We start from the raw sequence: 21,937 nt of genomic DNA, 5'->3' as shown, positions 1-21,937 counted from the left end.
CAATACATCTGCCTGAGAAAGATACTGAAATCTGGAAGAGAAACCCAAGAGTTTGGGTGCCTGGGTCACTGGGCTGCCCATTAGCTTGAATTTGAAGCAGGTAAGACACAAGACACTTGAATCAGGGGTGTGGGGCTATTTATGAAACACCCCGGATGGCGATACAGGGACTCTGCCATAGTGCACAGACCCAGGACCTTTGGGGCCTTGGGCTCGCTCTGGATCTTTGAAAATCTACAATAATCTTATTCACTTAGAGCCGTTGGGATGAGTTCTCAGCTGCAGTGCGGTCTAGCTTCATAGTCTCCTGGGCTGAGCTTCAGTGGGGTTAGTGTTGGGCGAGCCTGCAAGGGGCCAGCCAGGGCAGAACAGGCGGCGGCGCTCGGAGGACTGCAGCTTAGAGGCTGTAACTCAGTTGTGCAACATTTTCGTGGGAAATCCCGTCCCGCTTACCATCCCAGCCTCAACTTCAGTTTATTGATGAAGCGTGGGCCCCCATGTATCCCACGGGAAGGGAAGCAACTCTCCTGCTGGGTTCAGAAAAGGAGGCAGAAAGTTGACAGACGGGGGAGGGGACCCCGAGAGTCGCAGAGGTTCCTCAAGAGCTCGGCCGGCAAACAAAAGCGCGGGCGGACGGGCTCGCACGCCACCTTCCCGGTGTCTTGGCGCGGGGGGCTGGCACCGGGCAGTGGGAACAAGTGAGAGCGCCCAAGGCGGTCAAGAACAGCTTGCAGATAGGCCCGCAGGAGTGGCGTCCCGGCGCCCCGCGGGGCCCGCCCAGCGCGCTGCGACGCGAGCGCAGAGCGCACCCCACGAGCGCGGGCCGGCCGGCGTGACGGACTACAAGTCCCAGCAAGCCCAGAGGCAGCGCGGGGCGGGGTCTGGCGCAATTCCCCGGGATCCGGCGCGCTGGGAAGCGCCGCGGAGGACGCAGCGGCGGCCGGAGGGCGGCGAGCGCGGGCGGGGGCGGGGCCGACGTGGGCCAGGGCCCTGCGTGCCAGGGAGGGGGCCGGCCGGGCAGCGGCGGGCGGCGCTCGGAGCGGTCTCCGCGGCTGGCAAGGCGCCCACGGCTCGGTCCCGGCTTGGCGGACGGCGCAGGGCAGTTGAGGGGCCCGGCGCGCGCGGTAGCGCGGCACTCACAAGCGCGCGGACTCAGCCGCAGCCGTGCGCCCCGGAGCAGAGCGGCCACTGCCCGGGGGCCTCGGCCCCGGCGCTCAGAGCGCCGCGCTGCCTGCGCTTTAATGGCTGCTCGGTTGGCCGGCGCGTAGGGGTGCAGGCGGCTGCGGCGCGGGAAGGCGCCTGAGCGAGCCTCCTCCGCGGCCGGTCGCTCTCCATGGCGCCGCGGTCTCCCCGGACGGCCCGCTGACCCGGGACGCGCGTCCCGGCCATGAACTGAGCCCCTCTACTGCCTCACCCTCGCCTTTCTTTTTGCACCTCCCCGGCTCCGTGCTCCCCGGGGGCTGCGGCGCCCCGGGTCTCGGTGGCCCGCGGGCTCCGGGGCGCCGGGCGGCGGCGACGGGGGGCGCGCGGCTCTGGGCGCCGCGCCTGCACCATGAACTACCAGCAGCAGCTGGCCAACTCGGCTGCCATCCGGGCCGAGATCCAGCGCTTCGAGTCGGTCCACCCCAACATCTACTCCATCTACGAGCTGCTGGAGCGCGTGGAGGAGCCGGTGCTGCAGAACCAGATCCGGGAGCACGTCATCGCCATCGAAGGTGAGGGCCAGGCCGCCCCGGGGCTTCTGGAAAGCACGGGGGAGCGGGCGCCCCTGGCGCGGCGGGGTGTGTGCGCGCGTGTGTGCGTGCGTGTGTACACACGCGGCTGCCCAGCCGAGAGAGCACTGCGGTGCCTCTTGCCCCGCAAGGCCGGCGGTGCAGCCAGCCTGCCAGGGAAGATGGATCATCAGTGTTCATTTGATAATGGACAATAGAGTCTCTCCTGTGAGAAAGTGGCACGGTGCCGCTGCGTACTGGGCCGCCCGCATGTCCCGTCCCGGCCCAGCCGACGCCTGGGGGCAGCTGCCTGGGATGGCGCCACTCGATCCGTGACAGGTTATCAGGCTGGGCCTGAGCGTCTTGCATGGACGTTGAAGATGTGTTTTGAGAAGCGCTGCTGCTGGGGGTGCTGTGCTGGCCAGCCTGTTCAGTTGCTTCATGGCTGTCGTTTTTCCCAGTTCGCGGATACAGGAGAGACATTTGGAGTTGGAGCATGTAGGGAGCCAGTGGGACCCAGGCAGCATCATTTCCAAGTGCAGGTCTGCCTGCCCGTGTGCAAACGCTGGGCGTTTTAAACCAAAGTCCTGGGTCAAATTATTCCCTTCTAGGGAGGCAGGACACCTCCACACTCTCTTGCTAAGGGGGCACTTTTATAATACACCTGCCACTTGGGAGCCACCCAAGAGGAGGAGAAAAAGTGGATGATCCCGCTGCCTGTAAGCCTGGGTGTGCAGAGCACTGTCCTGACCCCCAGTGTTGCCAGGGCAGTATCCCTGCAGGAGAGGATGGAGCTGGCTGCTTTGCCCTGGTTTGTGTTCTCTTTGGACCACTGATGGCTCCTGTTTCTCTGCTATTAGGTGCCTAATCTGTTTGCTTGTTTTGTGTCTCTGGGCCTGCCTTCACTTACCTGAGGGGAGCAGGTGGTATCCAAGTGGGTAATGTGGTCTCATAGTCCAGCCAGGGGATTAGCAGCCTGCCTTCTTGAGTTGCTGTTGGCCAGTGACAGCGAAAGGCCTGCAGGTGGCTTGTCCTAGTATAATACTGTGCCTGCCAAAGGCTGGTGAGTCCTCTGTTGAGGAGCATGGGAGCCTTCCAAGTCCAGCAGGAGTGTGTTCAAAACAGGTGCAGGTACTGCCCCCCCTCCACATAAGGCTTCAGCCCCCAGGAAAGCTTGACTCCTGTGCGGTCTGAACTTTTAACCCTGAAGTGTTTGGGTTTAAAACTTGGCTGCTGGTGTGGAGAAGGTGAACGCTGTGTTGCTGATCCCCTTGGCATTTGGCAGCCTCGTGTACTTGAACCACATCCCAGGCAGCCTGGGAGACTGACTGACTATCCACAGGATATATTATAATTCCAGGGGAGGGTCCCAACAGGTTCTGTCCTTAGGAGGACTGGCTTTCAATGCACCTGGGCCCTCTGAGTGTTCATGGCTGCTTGTGGCTGACTTCAGATGCTTCCAGACTCATGAAGAGCCATGGCTTCTGTGGGATGTGGAATCTTTTGGTGTTGAGGATGGGCACCCCCCCCTTCACCCCTCAGTTGATGGTGAGGAGATGTCGAGGATGGGTTCCTCTGAGAGCATGGTCTGGGTCCCTGTCGGAAAGTGCTGGAAGTGCTCATGTTTCTCTCAGATGACTCTGCTCAGCTCTGGTTGCATATACAGAAGTCTGATGAAACCCTCTGAAAGCTGGTGCCTGAGATGGAATGCACCTGACTGGAGCTCCTTGCTCTGGAGGAGAGGAAGGCCTCCAGCTGGGTGTGACTCATTTCCCATTCTTAAAGCTGCACTCTGGGGTTTTGGACTTCTAGCAGGAGGATGTGGTTGCATTTCTTTCTTTCTTTTTTTAATTGTTTTTCCACAGTGATCCTTTCTTGATCGCAGATGCTATCAAGCCCCTTTTTGGCTATAACCTTTGTCATTCTCAGTAAAACTTAAACTGATGGATGGATCCTGCTGGAGACTTTGATAATGCTATAATTTTTGTCAGGACTAGGAATGCCTGTATTATGCCAGGACTGTAGTAAATTCAGCGAGACTGGAGAAGCTTTCGTATCTGCCTCTGTTCTTTCTGCCATTATCTACTGTGGTACACCGCTCATTTGTGGAGAACTTGAGCACAGATGCTTTGGTATTCACAATGGCCCTGTCTTACAGAGGAGGAGGTAGGTATGGGAGGGTGATGACTCCTGAACATCTGAGGGAAGTTGTTCAAAAGCACCTCTGAACTGAGGGGTGATTTAGGCCCTGGGTTTCTGACTTCCCAAAGCATCACTCTTTCAGGACCTCACCCTGCCTCTTCTAATTAAATCCCAATTCATTTATTAAAATGGAATGGTCTTTCCATGTCAGTGTTAAGATATGGGCAGGTCTTACATTGCTCCATTCTCGTTTGGCATGGGAGAGGGTTGCCAAGTTGTGATAGCGTGATAGGCTTGAGTGAGAAGAGAACAGACGTTTTTTATTGAGAATATCACATATGCATATAATGCATTTTGATCAACTCTACCTCCCAATCACCTCCCATTTCCCCTCAGAACTTCATGTGCTTTCTTACTCTCTCTTTAAAAACACACTGAGTCCATTAGTGCTGTCTGTATGTACACGGGTGTGTCTGTACACGGATGTGTACGTACACGGGTGTGGGACCGCCCACTGGAGCGTGGATTGCTTTTTTAGGGGCTACATCCCTGAAGAAAACTGACTCTTCCCACAGCAGTCTTTAGGTACCGGGAGCTCTAAGCTAGGGGTGGGACTTCATGATGCCCTCCGCAGCCATGCTGGGACTTTGGCAGGCTTGGTGTTGTGTGTGCTGTCACGGCTGCCATTTGTTCACGTGCAGCGATGCTGTCATGTCCAGCAAACACTGTTTCCCTGCAGACATCCACTGCAATCTTTCTGACCCCTCTTCTGCAATGATTCCCGAGCCTCGGGGGAGGGAAGGAGTGTTATACAGATGTTCCATTTGGAGCTGAGCACTCCCAGGCTCTTATTCTCTGCATACTGATCTGCTGTGGGTCTTTACTAATCTCCATCTACTGCAGAAAGAAGCTTCTCCGATGAGGGCTGAGAGCTGCACTAATCTATGGGTATAAAGATTAATTTAGGGGGCAGTTTGTTCACTGTGTCCGTTTAACTTAGGTTCTCCTCTGGGGCCGATAGCCGGCCGGTCATGAGTTTTTGGGCCTGTTTACAGTACCAGGCATAGAGTGTGTCTCGAGGTACAGGATTTATTCCCAACCAGAAAGTGGGTGGTTACTCCCATAGCGTGTGTGCCACTAATGCGTGTCTTGCTCTGTGCCAGTGGATACATCTTGCTAGGCCAGTCACGGTTGTAGCATGTGGGATTCATAGCTGGCTACATACTTTTCACCCTCGATAGCATAAATAGAACCATCCAGCACTATGAAAGCTAGCCAGTGAGGATGCAACTCCAAGGTCAATACCAGCTTGATTTTTTTTTTTCCATGTCCTATGACTTAAGTATATGGTGTCTTCAGCAGCAGGGTCTTACTATCAAATTCTAAGAATTAACTAAGAGTGATGGTAGTAGCCTGTGAGGAGAGTCTGTTTCAGGGGTGTCTGTGGTTTCCCACTGATCAGTAACTTTTGGGGGGGGGGGTTGGAGAAACAGATCAGTGGTTAAGAGCATTGTCGCTCTTCTGTAGGAGCTAAGTTCAGTTTTCAGTACCCATGTCAGGTGGGTGCCTGTAACTCCAGCCCCAGGGGGATCTGATACCCTCTTTCGGCCTCTGCAGGTATATGCAGACACAGACATGGACACAGATACACGTGCACACACACACACGCACACAGACACACACACATACACAGACACATACACACGCATGCACAGTAAAATAAATTTTAAGAAGAAAAGGTTAAACAAAACCAAATTCACTGATAGGGAGCTGGGAAGGTATTGCCTTGTGGGACAAGATGCCACGAGAAACCATGACTGATGCTGGACCACCACATGAACTGAGGTGAAACCTCATCTGTCAGAGGCAGACCGAATCTCCTGTGACTAGAGATGAGCACAAGAGACTGCAAAATGTGAATCTTTCAGGAAAGGATATGCATGTCATCGTACATTTTTAAAAAAAAAAAAATCACTTGCTTCACAAAACCAAACCTGTCATTTCCAAAGCTATCTAGTCAGACCTATCAAGGCCTTGGGGTTGTTATAACAGGAGCCCTTTTCAGCTTAGGAGGACTTTTGAAGATACGGTTTCTGTGTTGACATTGCATGCCAGCATCCGTGTTTAAAACCTCGCTGTTTTCTGGCACCTACGTGAATTTTTGCTCTTGGGGTGAGGGACGACCTTGGGAAAGAGGAGGATGTTTTGGTTGCTGCTTATGTCACAGTGAGTCAATTTTGACCTTGTTGGAAAATCTCTTTTAAAGATGGACAAGATGTATTTTATTTAGTTGCAAGAGCTCACTGAAATTTCCAAATAACAGTGTGTTGGGGATACTGTCTGTAGGTTTGGGATCCATGTGCCTTCCATCCTCAACCTTGTTGAAAAACATTACCTTGGTTTTTGTTTGTTTTTTAAAACTTTTCTTTAGTCTTTATTTCTTACTCTGAGAATCTTCTTGATTCCTGAAACTCTGGGATATAAGGAAACATTAATGATTGGTTTCACATTGAGGCCAGCAGATTTCTGGGGTGCCGTGCAGGGGCATGGCCCGCTGTGGGATGTAGCATGTACCATCCCGTGCTCAGAAGTGAGCCTGGGACCTACCTCACCTCTGCTTCTCCTGTGGCTCATCAAAGACTGTCTGGGTGGATGGATTGACGCGCACCAGCCAACTGCCTCTCTTATTAAATAAAGCTGGTCGTTCTTTTAAGGCTAAAACCTCTATTAGCAGTCACACACTGTAACTCAGCTTGCCAGCAGCAGAGCCGGGATCCATGTGCTTGCCTAGTGCTCGCTCATTCAGCCCAGCAGCATGCTTGTTTCTGAGCTTCTCAGGCACTGCTGGGGAATTCAGCCAGTCCCTGAAGTTGAGACACCCACCTCCTCAACTAGTGTCCATGCTGCTGTCCTTACTAGGTGGCTGATCTGCAGACCCCTGTCTTCTACCTTGATCCTCCACAGGAGGACTAGGGGAGGGAGGGCATGAACCTTCCATGGTCCTCTTAAGTGTACACGCATATGTGGACGTTTGATGGCTCTTTGGTAGCATCCAAGCCTGAGCATTTGGGGAACCTTGGAAGATGGCAGGGAGTCTGCTCAGTCCCATGATGCAACTGTGTGGTTGAACATTTGTACCCAGTGGGGTGCTGAGTACTTAACCTGTATTATGTCAGTTCATCGTGAGGTAATTCCCAAACATGGCTACCACCCTGTTGTGTGACAAAACTTTTCCTGGGGAGACACAACACACTCCTCCTGGAAAGGGATCTCATGACAGACTGACAGATACGACCAAACTCCAGCTTTGGGGTTACTTACAGGAATATGGGTGAGGGGTTACTTACAGGAGCAGAAATAACTCAAAAGACAGCTACATCACCAAAGCCCACCGTAGTGTGGGTGGCAGCTCACAGAAGTTGGGGACCCGGAGCAAACTGCACAGCCTGCAGGCAGCTCAGCAGAGTGGAGCGTTGTCCTTCGCGAGTGACCCCGTTGGTCTAAACCTCTTCCAGGCAGCGCCACCGCTTTCTGTTTCTTCCAGACTGCTCTTCTGGTCTCGGGGTGGTCGTGGTGAGGTGGCTCACCTGAGAGGGACTCTTCAGCTTTTATTGCTTACTCTGGGAGGGAGGGAGGGGCTTAGTGAACCTGGTCAGTTTCAGGGACTTCCTGGAGCTGTTCTGAGTTGTTCGCCTTCCCGTTTAAAAAGTTTGCCTGCAGGATGGGATGTTTCCATTTCAGAGGAAACTGTTTTGCAACACACCTTTCAACCCAGGGAGTGTAGAAAAGTTACCTGGGAGAGATGAGCAGCCTGGGCCAAACCTCACTGTATGAGGTAGAATTGGAGAGCCCCTGCTATGTGTAATTCCCATAGCCCTTTGTCTGAGCCTTTGAGACGTGTACCCTTGACCTAGGAAGAGACAGGCTGGGGATGCCCCAAGTAACCAAGGCGTCTTGTTCTCCATAGAGTTGCTTAATACAGTAAACTTGGCAAGCGTTTGTTTAGTCTGCTTACTGCAGGTGTGTATGTTTAGGGAAAAACGTTTCTCCCCACTGCCATGGGTGGGTGTCCTTTTCCTTGGACGTTGTCTACAGTGCTGGTAATTGTTCAGGGTTAATCCGGGGTGGTGCTTTCACCACCTCCTTTGGAAACTGCCCTGTCGGCCAGGTGCTGCTTCCCATTGAAACCTCATGCCCAGCCGGCACTGGAAGCCCTCCCAGTCTGGTGGCTTTTCGGTATGTCACGGATGCTCCTTCTCAGAGCTGCCATGAGGCCTGGTCCAGGTCAGGGCTACTCACAGCCGGCCTTGCCTCACTGGAGTTAAGGTCCCCCTGCTCTGTGTGCGGTGGCCCTTGGCTTAGCTACTGCCCTCCTTCCAGCCCGGAGAACTCAGCCCTCACTCACATTTGAGTCCTCAGTGCTTTGATGGGTCGGTATCTGCACTTGAAGAATGCCCTGGACTTGGCACTGGGCAACCCTTTCCTCCCAGGCACAGGTCCCTTTTGCCTCATCGGGGGTGTGAACTGAGTTATCCTCCTGCAGCAGCGAAGCCTGTGTCCAGAGTATAGAAGTTGGGGCCGGGCAACTTTTGGATCTATAGATCATTAGTTTCAGGGGACCAAAACGTCATGCCATTTTCTTTACTGTTTGAAGACAGGGGAAGGAAAAGCTTGGTTTCGGCGGCATTTCTAAATCAATGGTCTGCAAAGGTGGGCGCTTCTTTCTGACAGGAGCCTGTTAAATTCAGAGAATCACCGTGGTCCAGAGGGATCAGTGAGTGACAGGCCGTGTCACTGATGTCATGGAGCACTGAGTGTCACTCAGCAGTGGTTCTCAGATTTAAGTGTGTAAGCGAATGATGTCGACAGCTTGCAGAAACGGATGGCGGCTTCCTGGTTCTGTGGGCTGGAGTGGCCCTGGGAACCTGCACTTCTAAGGTCTGTAGTCCAGGGACCCCGTTGTGTAGAAGAGAAGAAAGGGAGGACACTTGCTGTGGCTGGACACTTGTTCTGGCCTGCAGTGTCCATAGCTAGCGGTGGGGTCCCCACCAGTCGCTTTGCAAGTTGGCAGTGTCAAAAAGTTTGAACAATGATGAAGGACTGGAAGCCAGTTTGGATGGTTTCAAGTGCGATTCCACCTTGTCTCTGAGATGATCGTAGAAGGAGTGAGCACAGCCGGGCGCACGCCTTTGATCCCAGCACTTGGGAGGCAGAGCCAGGTGGATCTCTGTGAGTTCGAGGCCAGCCTGGTCTACAAAGCGAGTTCCAGGAAAGGCGCAAAACTACACAGAGAAACCCTGTCTCGAAAAACGAAAAAAAAAAAAAAAAAATAAAAGGAGTGAGCACCGTCTGAGTGTGGAGTTCTGGAGTCAGGGGGACAGTAGGCCTAGATGAGGGTCCAATAGGAAGTGGAACCCCTGGTGCCTCATTTCCTCTAAGTCCCAGGCTGTGGTTTTGTAGACTTCTTCCCCTGGCTTTTGGAGCACAGCCTCATGCATATTTAGATGGGGTTCTCAATCTTTGCTTCTTAGGGTAACTTGTAGATGATACGTTGTGTCACCACGATTTCCCAGCAGTTGAGAGCATCTGTGAAAGAGAGGTGCTGCATGTTATCCGCAGCTCAGAGAGCCCTGGAGGAGCTGGGGCAGAGACAGGGCCCGCAGCTGCAGGGACACAAGAAGACCCAGGGCCCCACTACCAGCACCTCTGTTTTTACCCACCCAGACCTTGGCTTCTGCTGCCCCCAGACCCCCTGCTTCACACCCCTCCTTCCCTCGCATGCCCTGCAGGCTTGGTCAGCTTGTAAGTCTCAGCTGGCTCCCTGCAGCTCCCTGGATGCTTCCTTTGTTGTTTGGGTTTTTTTTTTTTTTTTTTTTTTGGTTTTTCGAGACAGGGTTTCTCTGTGTAGCTTTGCGCCTTTCCTGGGACTCACTTGGTAGCCCAGGCTGGCCTCGAACTCACAGAGATCCGCCTGGCTCTGCCTCCCGAGTGCTGGGATTAAAGGCATGCGCCACCACCGCCCGGCGTTGTTTGGGTTTTTGAGACAGGGCTTCTCTGTGTAGCCCTGGCTGTTCTGGAACTCTCTCTGTAGACCAGGCTGTCCTTGAACTCACAGAGATCAGCCTGCCTCTGCCTCCCAAGTGCTGGGATTAAAGGTGTGCACCACCACCACTGGCTGTTTATTGTTTTCTTAAAGGAATTTTAAAAAATTGAGATTATGCATGTTTTTTCATTTCTCACTTCTCTTTCCTCCCATCTTACTTCTACCCCCACTCTTTCAAATTCATGACCTCTTTTATTGTTGGTGTGTGTGTGTGTGTGTGTGTGTGTGTGTGTGTGTGTATTCCCGAATATGTAAATACAACTTGCCTAACCTGTATAATGTTACATGTATGTGTATGATTTCAGGGCTGGCCATTTGGTGTTGGATAACACATTGGGGGGCTCTTCCCTGGGGAAGACTATTTCAGCATTTCTTAGTTGCCTATAGTTTTTCCTTTTTTCTTTTTCGTCTAGGGTTGAGGCCTCTGAGCTTTCTCTCATGTCTTCTGGTGTCATCTGTGTTCAAGTCATGTTCAGGGAGCCACGTTGGGGAGACGCCCTTAGGAGACCCCACCTCACAGCAGACTTCTTGTTCTTCTGGCTCTTACAGTCTTTCTAACTCCCCTCGCCCCAGCCCAAAGCTCTCCGAGTCTTAGGTCCAGGAGTTGTGTTGTGGATTATGTGTCAGTTGTGACTGGCTCCACAACTCTGCATTTTGGTTGATTACTGATTTCTGTAATGGTCTCTGTCTGTTGCAGAGAGAACTTTCCTTGATGAGGGGTGAGCATTGCACTGACCTGTGGGTATGAGGATAAAGATTCAGAACTAGTTAGGCTTGCGCTGGTTTAGCAGAGTGGTGGGTTAAGTTCTCCTCCTTCCCTAGCCCTGGATCACCGGCAAGGTTTGTAGTGTCTGAATTTCCTTCTTGTTACGTGGGCCTTATCAAGTCCACTTGGAGAGCTGGTGGGTGTTGCCAGGCTGTCTGCCATGCCGTCCATTGTTGCGGTCATAGGTACCATCGCTGGGTAGGACGTTCGGTTCCTTCCCTCCATTGGAAGCTTGCATGGCACCTTCTGGTAGTGTAAGAGCTAGTCCTAGAGGAGGAGGCTTTCACTTGGGTCCTCTTAGTCCTGTGTCTGAAGTGCACGGATGTCTTCCGCAAATGGCATTTCCTTCCACCTCTGGGGAGCAGCCGAGGGCAAGAGCAGGGCCTGTACTGCTTTGAGAGTCTCTTGGAGACTCCTGAGCAAGAGCTCAAAGGAGTGGCAGTCACGTCTAGTGTTGGAGTTTTTGGTAGCTGCTCTGTGGCTTTTGGAGGGAGACTTGTCAGCCCAGGTGGGAAAATTTCATTTAAACTATGCATATTTATACACTGACTTGCAGATATGATAAGTATTTTTAGATAGGTAATAGTGTGTGATTCCTTAGGACTTTTTCAGACATCCTCACTGTAGTTTTGACCCCTTTCTCTTCTGTATTTCCCCCTCCCCCTCCTCCCTAATTAGAGCCTTTTCTTTTTCCCAGTTCCCCCATCAGGTCGCTTGTACCTGCTAGTCCTCTCTCTGTTGGTTTTGTTTCATGGTTCCAGCACTCACACAGACCCGCGTCCCCTCGGGGGCCCCTTTCCTGACACTCAGGGATCTTCGCATCCCCAGCCTAAGTGATTGAGTCTGGAAAAGCCGGATGAGGCTTAGTTATTTTAAGCCCAGGTTTGGGGTTCTGATCTGGCGCTTAGCTACATAATTCCTTCTCTTTGTTGAGTACCTTTCCCTGAGAGAGAAAATGCACTCTGCAGATGTTAATCTCCAATCTCTTCAGCATCTGTTATTTTTGTTCTGAGATTGGAGAAGAAAGGCTGTGTGTGGTGTAGCAGGTAGTCCTGGCCTCTGAGGGGGTGGGAGGGGTTTTTGGTCCCCCTTGTCTAGTGCTCTGGAACCTGGACCCAGGCATGTGCCTTCCTGAGATCAGAGATGCCCATGGACAGGGCCAGTGTAGTCTTTCGGGTGCAGTCTCTTTAGCTTCCTATGCTGTCTGCTCACAGCTGACCAAGGCCAGAGGCCAGAGGGGCATTGGGGTTGTGTCTGGGACCAGGGAGGGAGGAGAGCAATTGCCGTCACGTGGACAGGAGAGGTTGTTAATGGAGCCTTTGAATAACCAGCCAAACAGCTTGTTTGTGTGCAGGGTCGGGACATTTTCCATAGAGAGCAGCCTAAATATAGGCTTGAGGGTGGGGACCAGGACCCAAGAGGGGTCTGTCATCTCCCTGGTATTGTTCCTCCCCTGTAATCAGGACTCCACCAGCCCTGAACAGGTGGCCACCCTGCACGCTCTGGGAGCAGATTGGGTTTTTGTTTAAGCAGGCTCATTTGCACATTTCACACTTCTCACGCTGTTTGGTGGGGATTGTCTTTTTCGGGCCGCAGTGTTGGAGTGTTTGTTCAGTGTTTCTATACAAGCAACTGTCTCATCCTTAAAGCTGCGCATGCTGGCTGCCTGTCATTAGCATCATGGGTAGGGGCTTTTAAGGGTGGGAGACACTTTGCTTCTGGGAGAAGAATTCCAAGTACTTCCTGACCGTGTTCACAGACGTCCATTTCCTGTCATGCCAGTATTCAGCAGGCTCTAGCGAATGGGACCATGCTGAAAACAGCTTAGGCCGGGCCTCACCAAACCTCTTACCCATCGTCTCAGGTCACAGTCTAAAAGGGAAGTGGTCATTTCAGGACCGTTTAGTTTTAATGCAAGCGTTTTAGTTTTACTTAACATGGGCACACTAACTGAGGATGTTTGGAGAGAACTCAGCACTGTTATTTCTATTTTCACAAGAGTCTCCTCACTCTCAGTACCGGAGACTTGTATCGGTTGCATTTGTCATGAGGAAGGACAAGTGTACTGTGTCTGTCCGTCCCCGTCCCCGTCCCCCCCCCCCCCCCAGGTTGAAGGGTGCTGTCCCTTGCAGCAGGAAGGCACGGCGGCGGCAGGAGAGTGAGGCCACTGTCACATTGCACCACTGTCAGGAAGCGGAGGGAGATGCTGGTGCTCAGCCCACTTTCTCCTTTTTATTGAGTCTGGGATCCTAGCCCGCAGGATGGTGTCGTCTCCATCTACCCTGTCTTCTCACCTCAATTAACCCAATCTAGAAACTCGGGCAGACATACCCAGAGGTTCATCTCCTATGATTTAGATCCTGTCAGGTTGGTGGTCAGTATTAGCTGTCATGCCGGGTGAGTTGGGTGGCTCCTGGAAGCCCGCCCGCCTGCCTTTGGCAGTGATCAGAGGTCCTGGGCTGCTGCGAGCCAGCACCCTGCCCACTCTTGCTAAGTCAGTGGTCTTATCACTGCTGGGGACTTGGGGATGGTGGGATTAACAGAGCTTCAGGTGCCCTCACTTTCGGGAACCCCTTGTTTTAACCTATAACAAGGACACCCAAGTTATAGGAAGGAAGGTTTTGCATACTGATTATGGCGGATGAGACATGGGTGGTGGGGGGGAAGGCTTAGCGGTGCTGTGTGTTTCTTGTTCCACCAACTGGCATGTGGGTGCCGACATGGCAGGGCATGCTCTCAGACGAATCTTTTGCCCACTTGGGAACAGGCTGGAAGGGAAGTAGGGTCCTCTGGCTTCCTCCTTCAACGCTGCACACAGTAGTCAGGACACCACCGCTTAGACAAAAATGGGTTCACTTTAGTGCACTCGGGATGGCGGACAGGTTGTTGCCTCCCTGTCTAGAGGTCATCCTCTTTACCAGTAGCTTTAAAGATCTGAGTGGCCAGTACTCTTCTGCCTCTGGCTTCGGCATCAAGTTTTCAGTTCCGGGATTGCCCGATGACTTTTCTCTCCTTGACTGAGCACCAATTGTTTGTGTGTAGTTGTGTGTTCAGTTCTGCAGTGAGGAGCCCTGTCCTGGAGTGGGTAGGGCTGGGGTTTGGCCCCCATGGGCTCCGCCAGGCCTCGGGTGGATGTTGGGCAGTTGGGGCATGTGGTCACCCTCTGCACCCTGCCCTGGGGTTGAGCACTATGTTCTCCTTGGTATTTGAAAGGCAGCTGGCTGCATGGAGTCTGGCCCCAGCTGTCTGTGGTCCTGATGACAGCATATTAACACTATTCAGTTGCTGTTGTTTGTACAATTAGAGCTAAGACACAAAGGAAGAAAGAAAGGCCAAGTGTTGCCAACTGGATTCTCAAGGGGTTGTTTTCTTTGTTCTCTCTGCTCCGTCCCAGGAGTGGCCCCTCCCCCTCTGTACAGCCCTGACTGCCCCGGGCCAACCAGGAAGGACACAGGGACATGGATCAGGGCTGTGCGAATTTCTCCAGTGGCTTTGCAAAGACAAATATTTATTTTGAGGGCTGGTGGTGGGAGGGCCTCCCTTCTCCTCACTTTGTTTGGGATGGGAAGGCACTAATGTGGGAGCAGTAGGCAGATTTTATCCAAAGGCCTTGCTTGCGGCAGCCAGAGCTGGGCTCTGAGGCTGATGGACTGGCAGATGAGCATTGCTCTTTCTGTGGGGGTGGAGGTCGGGGGAGGGAGGGCCGCAGAAGCTGGGAATCAGGAGGGCATGAGAGGGCTGTCCAGGCCTACACAGGGCAGGAGCTGAGCAGGATCACTGTGCAGGGCAGAGCTGGTGGGGCTGTGTGGCCCTGCTCAGGTGGTAGGCAGTGGAAGGGGGTGTGAGTGAAGGGGGAGGTAGGAGAGCAGGCAGGGGTCAGGATGGGTGGGAAACAGACAATTCTAAAAACTGGAGGGCAGCCTAATGGTGCCTGTGAGCCTTGGGCTACAGGAGAAGGTGGTGAGGAGGCTGAGGTTTTATTCTGGTAACATGGGAGCAGGGGCTGTGAGGTCTGGGTGGAAGGGAGGTGCTGGTCACTGGTGTTTATGTGGGATTTGTAGACGTGTCTCTGTCTGCAGGGATGGGCTTGGAAGTCTGGGGAGGCAGGGACAGTGGTGCAGCCTCTTGCTGGCTGTGGATTTTTAAACAGGTGTTTGAGGTGAGGTATACACGAGTTTCTTGTGGATGTGGCTACTGTTACCTACCTCTATGAGCGGAATTGACCCAGGAGTGCTTAAACTGATTGAGACTTTACAGGCCACCTGGGCCGTAACTGACATCTGACATAACCTGGCCCCCAAAGTCTCCTAACCAATCAGATTTTTGTAAAATGTACTAACTATATGTCACATGGTGCCTGCTTGACGCATCTGTCAACCTCAGGTGTGTATATTTGGCCACATAAAGGTTTTATTTAATCCATGGAATTCTAGCCTTGAGGTACAGGGGCCCGGAGCTTGCTTCTTTCTGGCCTGCTGTGAGTGAGCTGAGGTGGGCACTGGAGGACGACAGAAGGTTGGAAAGCTTATGGCATGGTGGGACTGAGGGCGTGTAGGCACTGAGCCCTCAGACACAGCCTCAGGCTCAGACAGTGGACACAGCAGGATTCAGAACCCCACATGGAGCTGTCGTAACTGGGGCTTCTTTTCCAGAACCTGACATCCACTCTTGGTAGGATGCAGGTGACTGTCAGGCTTAGGATTTGGGGGTTGTAGGTGGCCTAGCTAGACAAAGCCAAGTTAGAGCCACATAGGCTCACTTTTGTGGGAAGCCAGGACACTCTTCCACCCGTGGCCAGAGGCATTGGCTTGCTCTTGCCGTCAAGGGTGTGGTTGGAGTGCGTGGCTCCCCTGACTGACTCAGCCCTCCCGTGGCATCTTCCTCAGCCCCGTCTAGGTCTGTCTAGTAGAGAGTCGTAGTGCATCCCACTTGACAGTGGCTTTGTGTGGCCCCGGGATTTTTAACCAAGCGATTTGATAGCTAACTCAGCACGTCCTAAGGGAGGCTTTTCCTCTCACATTTTAAGATGAAAACCTGAAGCACGCAGAGGAGCTGAATGGCTGCAGGGTGAGCTTTTCCATGCACCAGCCTGTGTTCCTCTCTCCACCTGCCTAGAGCGCAACCTAACGGCCATTGTTTTTGTCCATGACAAAGTATGCCAAGACAAATCCAGCAGTGGCTTGGAGTTCAGAGGGTCCATATGTGTGGGTAGGTACTGTGGAGACAAGTACCTGTTAAGTGGGGATTGAGTGAGAGGGTGTCTCATTTTTCTGGGGATATGGGTGTAACGTTCACTTGGGAGGACAGTTTTTCTTAATGTGTGTGTTAACCCTGGGACAGTTCACAGATGAGCCCAGAGGGAAGCCTGTGGCCTGACTGAAGTAACAGCAACACACACACGCACACACACACACACACACACACACACACACTCACACACTCACACGCATGCATATACACACACACATACTCACACGCATGCACACACATACACACATATGCACAGTGGAAGAGCAGACCCATGTTTGGACCTTGGTGGCTTTGGGGGGTGTCCTAGGATTGCTTTTATGACAGTTCTGTCACAGAGTCAGAGGTGTCTCTGTAATGCCATGACTGATTTCTTGAAGCAAACTGATGATACCAAGGATCACAGCTTTGGTAGCTCTGTTTGGTCTGCTGGGGACAGATGTGCCGACCTGCAGATCTGGGATAGGCTTCTACCACACCAAGTTGCTAGAGGGCCTTTGAGGGAAGGACTCACTCCTCTGTGCTTCCATTTCCGTGTCTAAGACCCATGGGGTCGGACTTGAGCCTTTTTATTTTTGTATTTTATTTGTTTGAGGCAGAGTCTCCTGCATTCCAGGCTGGCCTCAAACTCCCTAAGTGTTTGAGGATGATGTTAAAACCATAGGTCCTCCTGCCTCCACCTCCCAAGTGCTAGTTTTACAGGCATATGTCACACCCAGTACTATTATTGTTTGTTGTTATTTGAGATGCGCTCTTGGCTGTGTCACACAGGCTGGCTTTGAACTTTGTATCTTCCTGACTTGATAGTGTTAGGATTACTTGTGTTAGCCACAGCACCTTGCTCTAGCGTTGGTCTTAAGGGTCTTCCTGGCCCTGAAATGACTCATCCATTACTCCTTTGTTCCCAAACTCATGACCACATTGACCTGGTGTGGTTGGAATTGAGAGGCCAGAGGACTGTTCTAGTATATCTCACCAGGTGTTCCCGTAGGCCCCCTCCACAGCAAACATAGTCCCGAGGAGAGATGATCTCGGAAGAGTAATGTCCAAAAAGGAAGAACACACACGGTGTATGCCTGTCGTGTGTGTGGCATGTAGCTGATAGAGACTCATGTGTCGTTAGTGTGCATACCCAAGATCTTGCTGGGACACTTGAGTGGGTCTGCTGGGGAGACATCCCAGAAGTACTAATTAGTGTCTGCACCTGACCTGGTGTACCAAGATTGTATCAGGTGTGGAAACTTAAGCTCTGTGTGTGTGTGTGTGTGTGTGTGTGTGTGTGTGTCTGTCTGTGCGCGCGCGCGCGCGCGTGTGTGTGTGTGTGTGTGTGTGTGTGTGTGTGTGTGTGTGTGTACACCTTCTCTCTGTGAGAGCAGGGCCAGTGTCTGTCTTGCTCTCAGTTGGATCCTGGAGCCTGGCCCTGCATCTGTGGCAGGTGTATACTGAGGAGATGGGATGAAGCAATGCAACTCTGGCTGTTGGGTCGAGCACTGGCTTGGCTCAGGTCAGAGGTCACCACTCTGCATCCTGTAACCAAATGTTGACTTTTGAAACAGCACCTGTCTTCAGGTTCTGGAGGAAGATGCCCTGTCAAGCTAATCATGGTGAACTTTTCCAGAAACATGACTGCAAGATCCCTTTTCCATGGTTACAGTTACCTTGGCTCTTGTTACATAACTCCTGTTAGATTCAGATTCAACTGAAAGGTTCCATTTTTTGAAAAATATGACCTAAGCCACAAGACTGAGCTATCCTTTATTTATTCTGAACATAAAACTAGAGGTTTTCATTAGGTGTTGGAGTTTATTTGAGAAGCTGCAGACTGTGATGTCACGGAACTGTTCTTGGTCAGGTGCCTATAGCAGGGCTGCCAGGGCTCAGGGCTACAGGACCCATTGCATGTCCGTTAGCCCAGATTCTGGCCCTTGTTCCTTATGAACATTGGAAAGATGGGCTAGGGTAGGCAGGGGAGATGACCAGCCCCTCCACCCCCGCCCCAGTCTCATGGAAGCCCTGCCATCTGGTCACAGGGACAGGAGCCCTGTGTGTTAAGATCTCTGGCATTCTCCCCTGAGCTTGCAGGGGCCAGGACTCCTTTCTCTGGGGGCCCATTTGCAGTGGTGTACTGTCATTTATGCATCTGCAGAGCTCTGCAAAAAGCAGCTGGCCCAAGTCTGCCTTGCCATGCAGAGGTGGGCAGTAACCAGGACGAGGTGCACACTGTCGCCTGCGCCTCCCCAGGGCTTCCATTCAGGTTTAATCCCTGAGCAGTTCTCAGGAAGAGAGGGCGTGAGCTTTGCTGAGAGCAGGGCCAGGGAGAGGCCAGCTGCCAGGGTGGGCAGGGTTGGCTCCTGGGATCAGCTCTGCTCCAGCAGCAGGGACTGGTTTTGCCTTGTAAATGACACCATTGCCTGCAGGCATCTCTGACAGCTGCTCCTGCTTCTGGATTCCCGAAATTTCTGTTAAACACTTCATGTACTACTTACTTTCCTCTCATTTCATCCTTTTGTCTACTGCCTGCTGAGCGCGCTCTGTGGGACCCCATCTAAGGATGGGGCCTTGTCACCTGGGTTTATCCCATGATGGAAGTGGTGGAACCCCATTTTCAGGTCATGTGTTCTTGGCAGTCAGTAGCCGAGGCAGGATCGGAACCCAGGACTGCTGACAGCAGCCACAGTGGCTGTCATGTCTGAATGAAGCCGAACTAAGACAGAAGCAAACGAGGCTAGCCTGAGACTCTGCAGAGGGCTGCTTCCCTCAGCTCCACGCATTCTGATTTGTGGGCTGCGCTGCTCAGAGGTTATGCAGAGGCAGCAGCAGGGCTCCTCTCACAGCCTTGGTGGTGGCTGAGCACCGAGACTGAGGGTTTCAGTTGCATGAGGAGGAGGCACATGGCAAGCTGGCTGCTTGGGATTACAGGTTCTGCCATCTGGGAGGAAGGAGGATTTCCAAATGCTGTGCCTCTGAAACTCACCTGGCTGGCAGCTGAGTTGAGAAGATAGCTTTTAAACTCAAGCCACACACATTCCATGACGTTAATAATAAAGATACTAGCAAGTAGTTTAGTGTGTGTGTGTGCGCATGCGTGCGCATGCATGTGTGTGCATGTGGAGGCCAGAGGTCATCCTTGGATGTCATGCCTCAGGAGCTGTCCACTTTGTATTTTGAGATGGTCTCTCACTGGCCAGCAAGCTCTGGGGATATATGTTTGTCTCTACCTGTCCCTCCTCCCCCAGTGTTAGGTTTATAAGTGTATACCTCATGCCTGCCCCCTTTCAGTGGCTGCTGGGACTAGAACTCAGTTCCTCATGCTTGAGACCAACCTTCATTACCAACTGAAGTCACTTTTTAACAGATGTAGTCCTGACCTGTAATTATAGTATAACTGATGGAAATCCATACCCCCAGAATGAAAGTGATGCACCTGAGGTTGTAGAAGGGAGGTAACGGGTGGAAATGGCTGTGTGTAGGGAGTGCCCTGGCCTGCCGCCTCTGTGGGAGGAGTAGATGAGACCATGTTACCCCTCTCACTGGTGTCTGACAGTGGAGGGTCCCACCGTAGTGTCCTGGAAGGTGGAGGAGTGCAGGATGGCAGTGGCCCAGCCTTACACCTCCAGTGCTTTTTTTTTTTTTCTGTGTGCAATCTAGTTCTGTGACTTGAGGGCTGTGATTTACGTCCTGCAGGTGTAGTTTGATGGGTTTTGACATACCCACGAAACCATGGTTGACGGCAGACTGTTCTCATGGCCCTCTGTGTTTCCTCACACTCCTTTGTGGCTTGCCCTTCTGTCTGTCCACTTGCTTGGGTTTACTCTCTGTCAGCTCAGATCCTTCTGTCTTCTGCAGAATTAAAGAGGAGTGGGCTCGTGCAGCAGAGGCCCCCTTTTACTCAGTCTGCTTTGAAGATGCGTCCCACTTCTGTGTATCTGCTGCTTTACTTTTTACTGCAGAGTAATATTCCACTGGTTGAACTCGGGTTTTGTTTACCCTGTTGGTGGTAAGGGTATTGGTTGACTGTGTTCAGTTTGTGTCTTTTACAAATAAAGTTATCACGAGCAGATATGTGTGTCTTTGGCTAGGCAGGTACTTTCATCTACTCTTGGGTAGATATCTAGGAAGAGAGGGGCTGGGAGGTGTGGTGGGCATCTGCTTAACTTTGAAGAACACTGCCAGACCGTCTTCTGTATCGACTGACTCTCACCAGCCGTGTATGTATAAAAGTCCAACAGGGTTAGCACCTGCTCTCAGAAAGGATCTCCCACTGTGCCTCGTGGCTCGTGAGTGTGAGCATGGGGTGAGCATGACTGGCTGTAGGGGCAATACTCGAGGCAGGGAAAGGGTTGCTGTAGAGGTCGGAAAGTACAGACAAGAGCCAGCATGCCTCTGCCTTCCCTAGTGGTTCAGTTTCCCTGTGTATAAATTCAGGTGTTGACTAAGATCTCTTTCCATTTAGGGGTGCAGGGTGTGGTGGGTGTGTAAGCCATGTTGTCCTCCATAGAAACCCTCTGGCAATGTGTAGAGTTTTTTTGTTTTTCTTTGACACAACCTTAGGGGAGGATTGTTACTGGCAACTTGTGGGTGGAGAGGGGAGCAGGGCTGTTGCTAACTCATCTTGGCGCCAGGGCAGCCTAGAGTTACAGTAGTTTGAGGCTGGGAGTCTTGGGCTCCCCTGACCCTGGTCTGCAGTGTAAAGTTCTGCTTAGGGAAGGTTCCACACCCGTTCCAGGTGGAGGTGGTGGTGTTTTCTAGGAGGCGTGCTTGCCTGTGTGCTGGAGTGACCCAGCCCTTGTGTGTAGCCTTGTGATCCCTGGTTCTTCCTCGGGGACTGCCTGCCTGCCCTCTCCAGGCCCAGGGATGGCAGCCATGCAGCTTGACTTTTCTAGGCACCTCCCCTCCCCCCTCCCCCCAGTGCTGTGTGACTGACACCTGGTAGGCATTCTTAAGCCTTTAACGAACTTCTTTGATGATTAACCTTTGCTTGGCTACATCACTGGCCTGTTCTCTGGCCAACAGCAAGCCTCCTGGAAACCTTCACATGTAAACCTTTTGGACAACTCGCATTCTAGAGCCTTTGTTTTGGAACTTACAGGGTGGGAAGAAAAGCCCATGCAGTTTCCACAGTTGGGGGCTTTGGTTCATAGAGGCCCCTTGGAGGGGTTTAGTATGTTGGTTGGTGTGTCTGTCTCTTTCTGTGTGTCTGTCTGCCTCTCAGTGTCTCTCTCTCTCTCTCTCTCTCTCTCTCTGTTTCCCAGTGTGTCTGTCCATCCTTTTCCTTCTCTCCATGTCTGTCTGTCTGTCTGTCTCTGTGTATCTGTCTGTCTCTCCCCCCACCTCCATTTAGAGTGTATGGTCAGTCACTGCCCATGGCCATGTCTTTGAGCCCTTCTTGACCTGACCCTGCTTCAGCAGTCCTGGGAAGCTGCCTTTGATCTTGGTCAAGAGGCTGTTTTTCCATTGGGGATAATGCCAAGGGCTGTGCAGACCTTAGGGTAGCGCTCACACCTGTCCTTCCTCCTGACCTGCCTGCTCTCCCTGCTAGGGCTTGCTTTGCTGTGTGCTGCTGCCAAGCAGATGCTGGACTTCCTGGTTCTTCTGTCTGGCTAGTCACAGCCTCGTGGCTTCTTTGTCCCTTATTGGTATGTAACCTTTGTACCAGCCGAGAGCCCGCCTTCGCCTCCCTGTCCAGGAAATCATGAAAATAGGTGACTAAAATAGTCTTTCAAGTTAAGTGCCTCTCACCTCTAATCAGAGCTGGGCCTCTGGCTGTGTGGCACCTCTGTCTGGGCAGTCCTTCTTGGAGTGGCATTCTGGTCTGATCAAGGGTATTCCTCAGGGAGTTTCATGTCAGTTCCAGCAGCTTCTCCCACATTCTTAATTCAAACACGGCTTCCCGGCCCCTTCTTGATACCGGAATAACCTGGATGTGATGAAGTTTGAAAAAGAAGATTGGTCATTTTCTCTCTCCTC

At 52.3% G+C, this 21,937-nt stretch overlaps 1 protein-coding gene across 6 annotated transcripts in view; it reads left to right on the top strand.

Moving 5' to 3' along the window:
* Positions 1 to 1,011: 1,011 nt before the first annotated feature.
* Positions 1,012 to 21,937, top strand: part of Agap1 (ArfGAP with GTPase domain, ankyrin repeat and PH domain 1) — a 465,228-nt gene continuing 444,302 nt past the window's right edge. For 4 of the 6 annotated variants that reach the window (XM_052750471.1, XM_052750469.1, XM_052750468.1 and 1 more), the window contains exon 1: positions 1,012 to 1,715. In XM_052750471.1, the coding sequence (XP_052606431.1) occupies positions 1,553 to 1,715 (163 nt within the window). In that variant the 5' untranslated portion in view covers positions 1,012 to 1,552. The remainder of the gene's footprint in view (positions 1,716 to 21,937) is intronic. The other 2 variants (XM_052750472.1, XM_052750470.1) reach the window with 1 other exon arrangement.

This window comes from Peromyscus californicus, unplaced genomic scaffold (assembly GCF_007827085.1).
Source record: "Peromyscus californicus insignis strain IS unplaced genomic scaffold, ASM782708v3 Scaffold_21__1_contigs__length_65335640, whole genome shotgun sequence".
Classification (NCBI taxonomy): domain Eukaryota; kingdom Metazoa; phylum Chordata; class Mammalia; order Rodentia; family Cricetidae; genus Peromyscus; species Peromyscus californicus.
The sequence above is the reverse complement of the archived record's forward strand: the minus strand, read 5'-3'. Positions and strand labels throughout refer to the sequence as shown.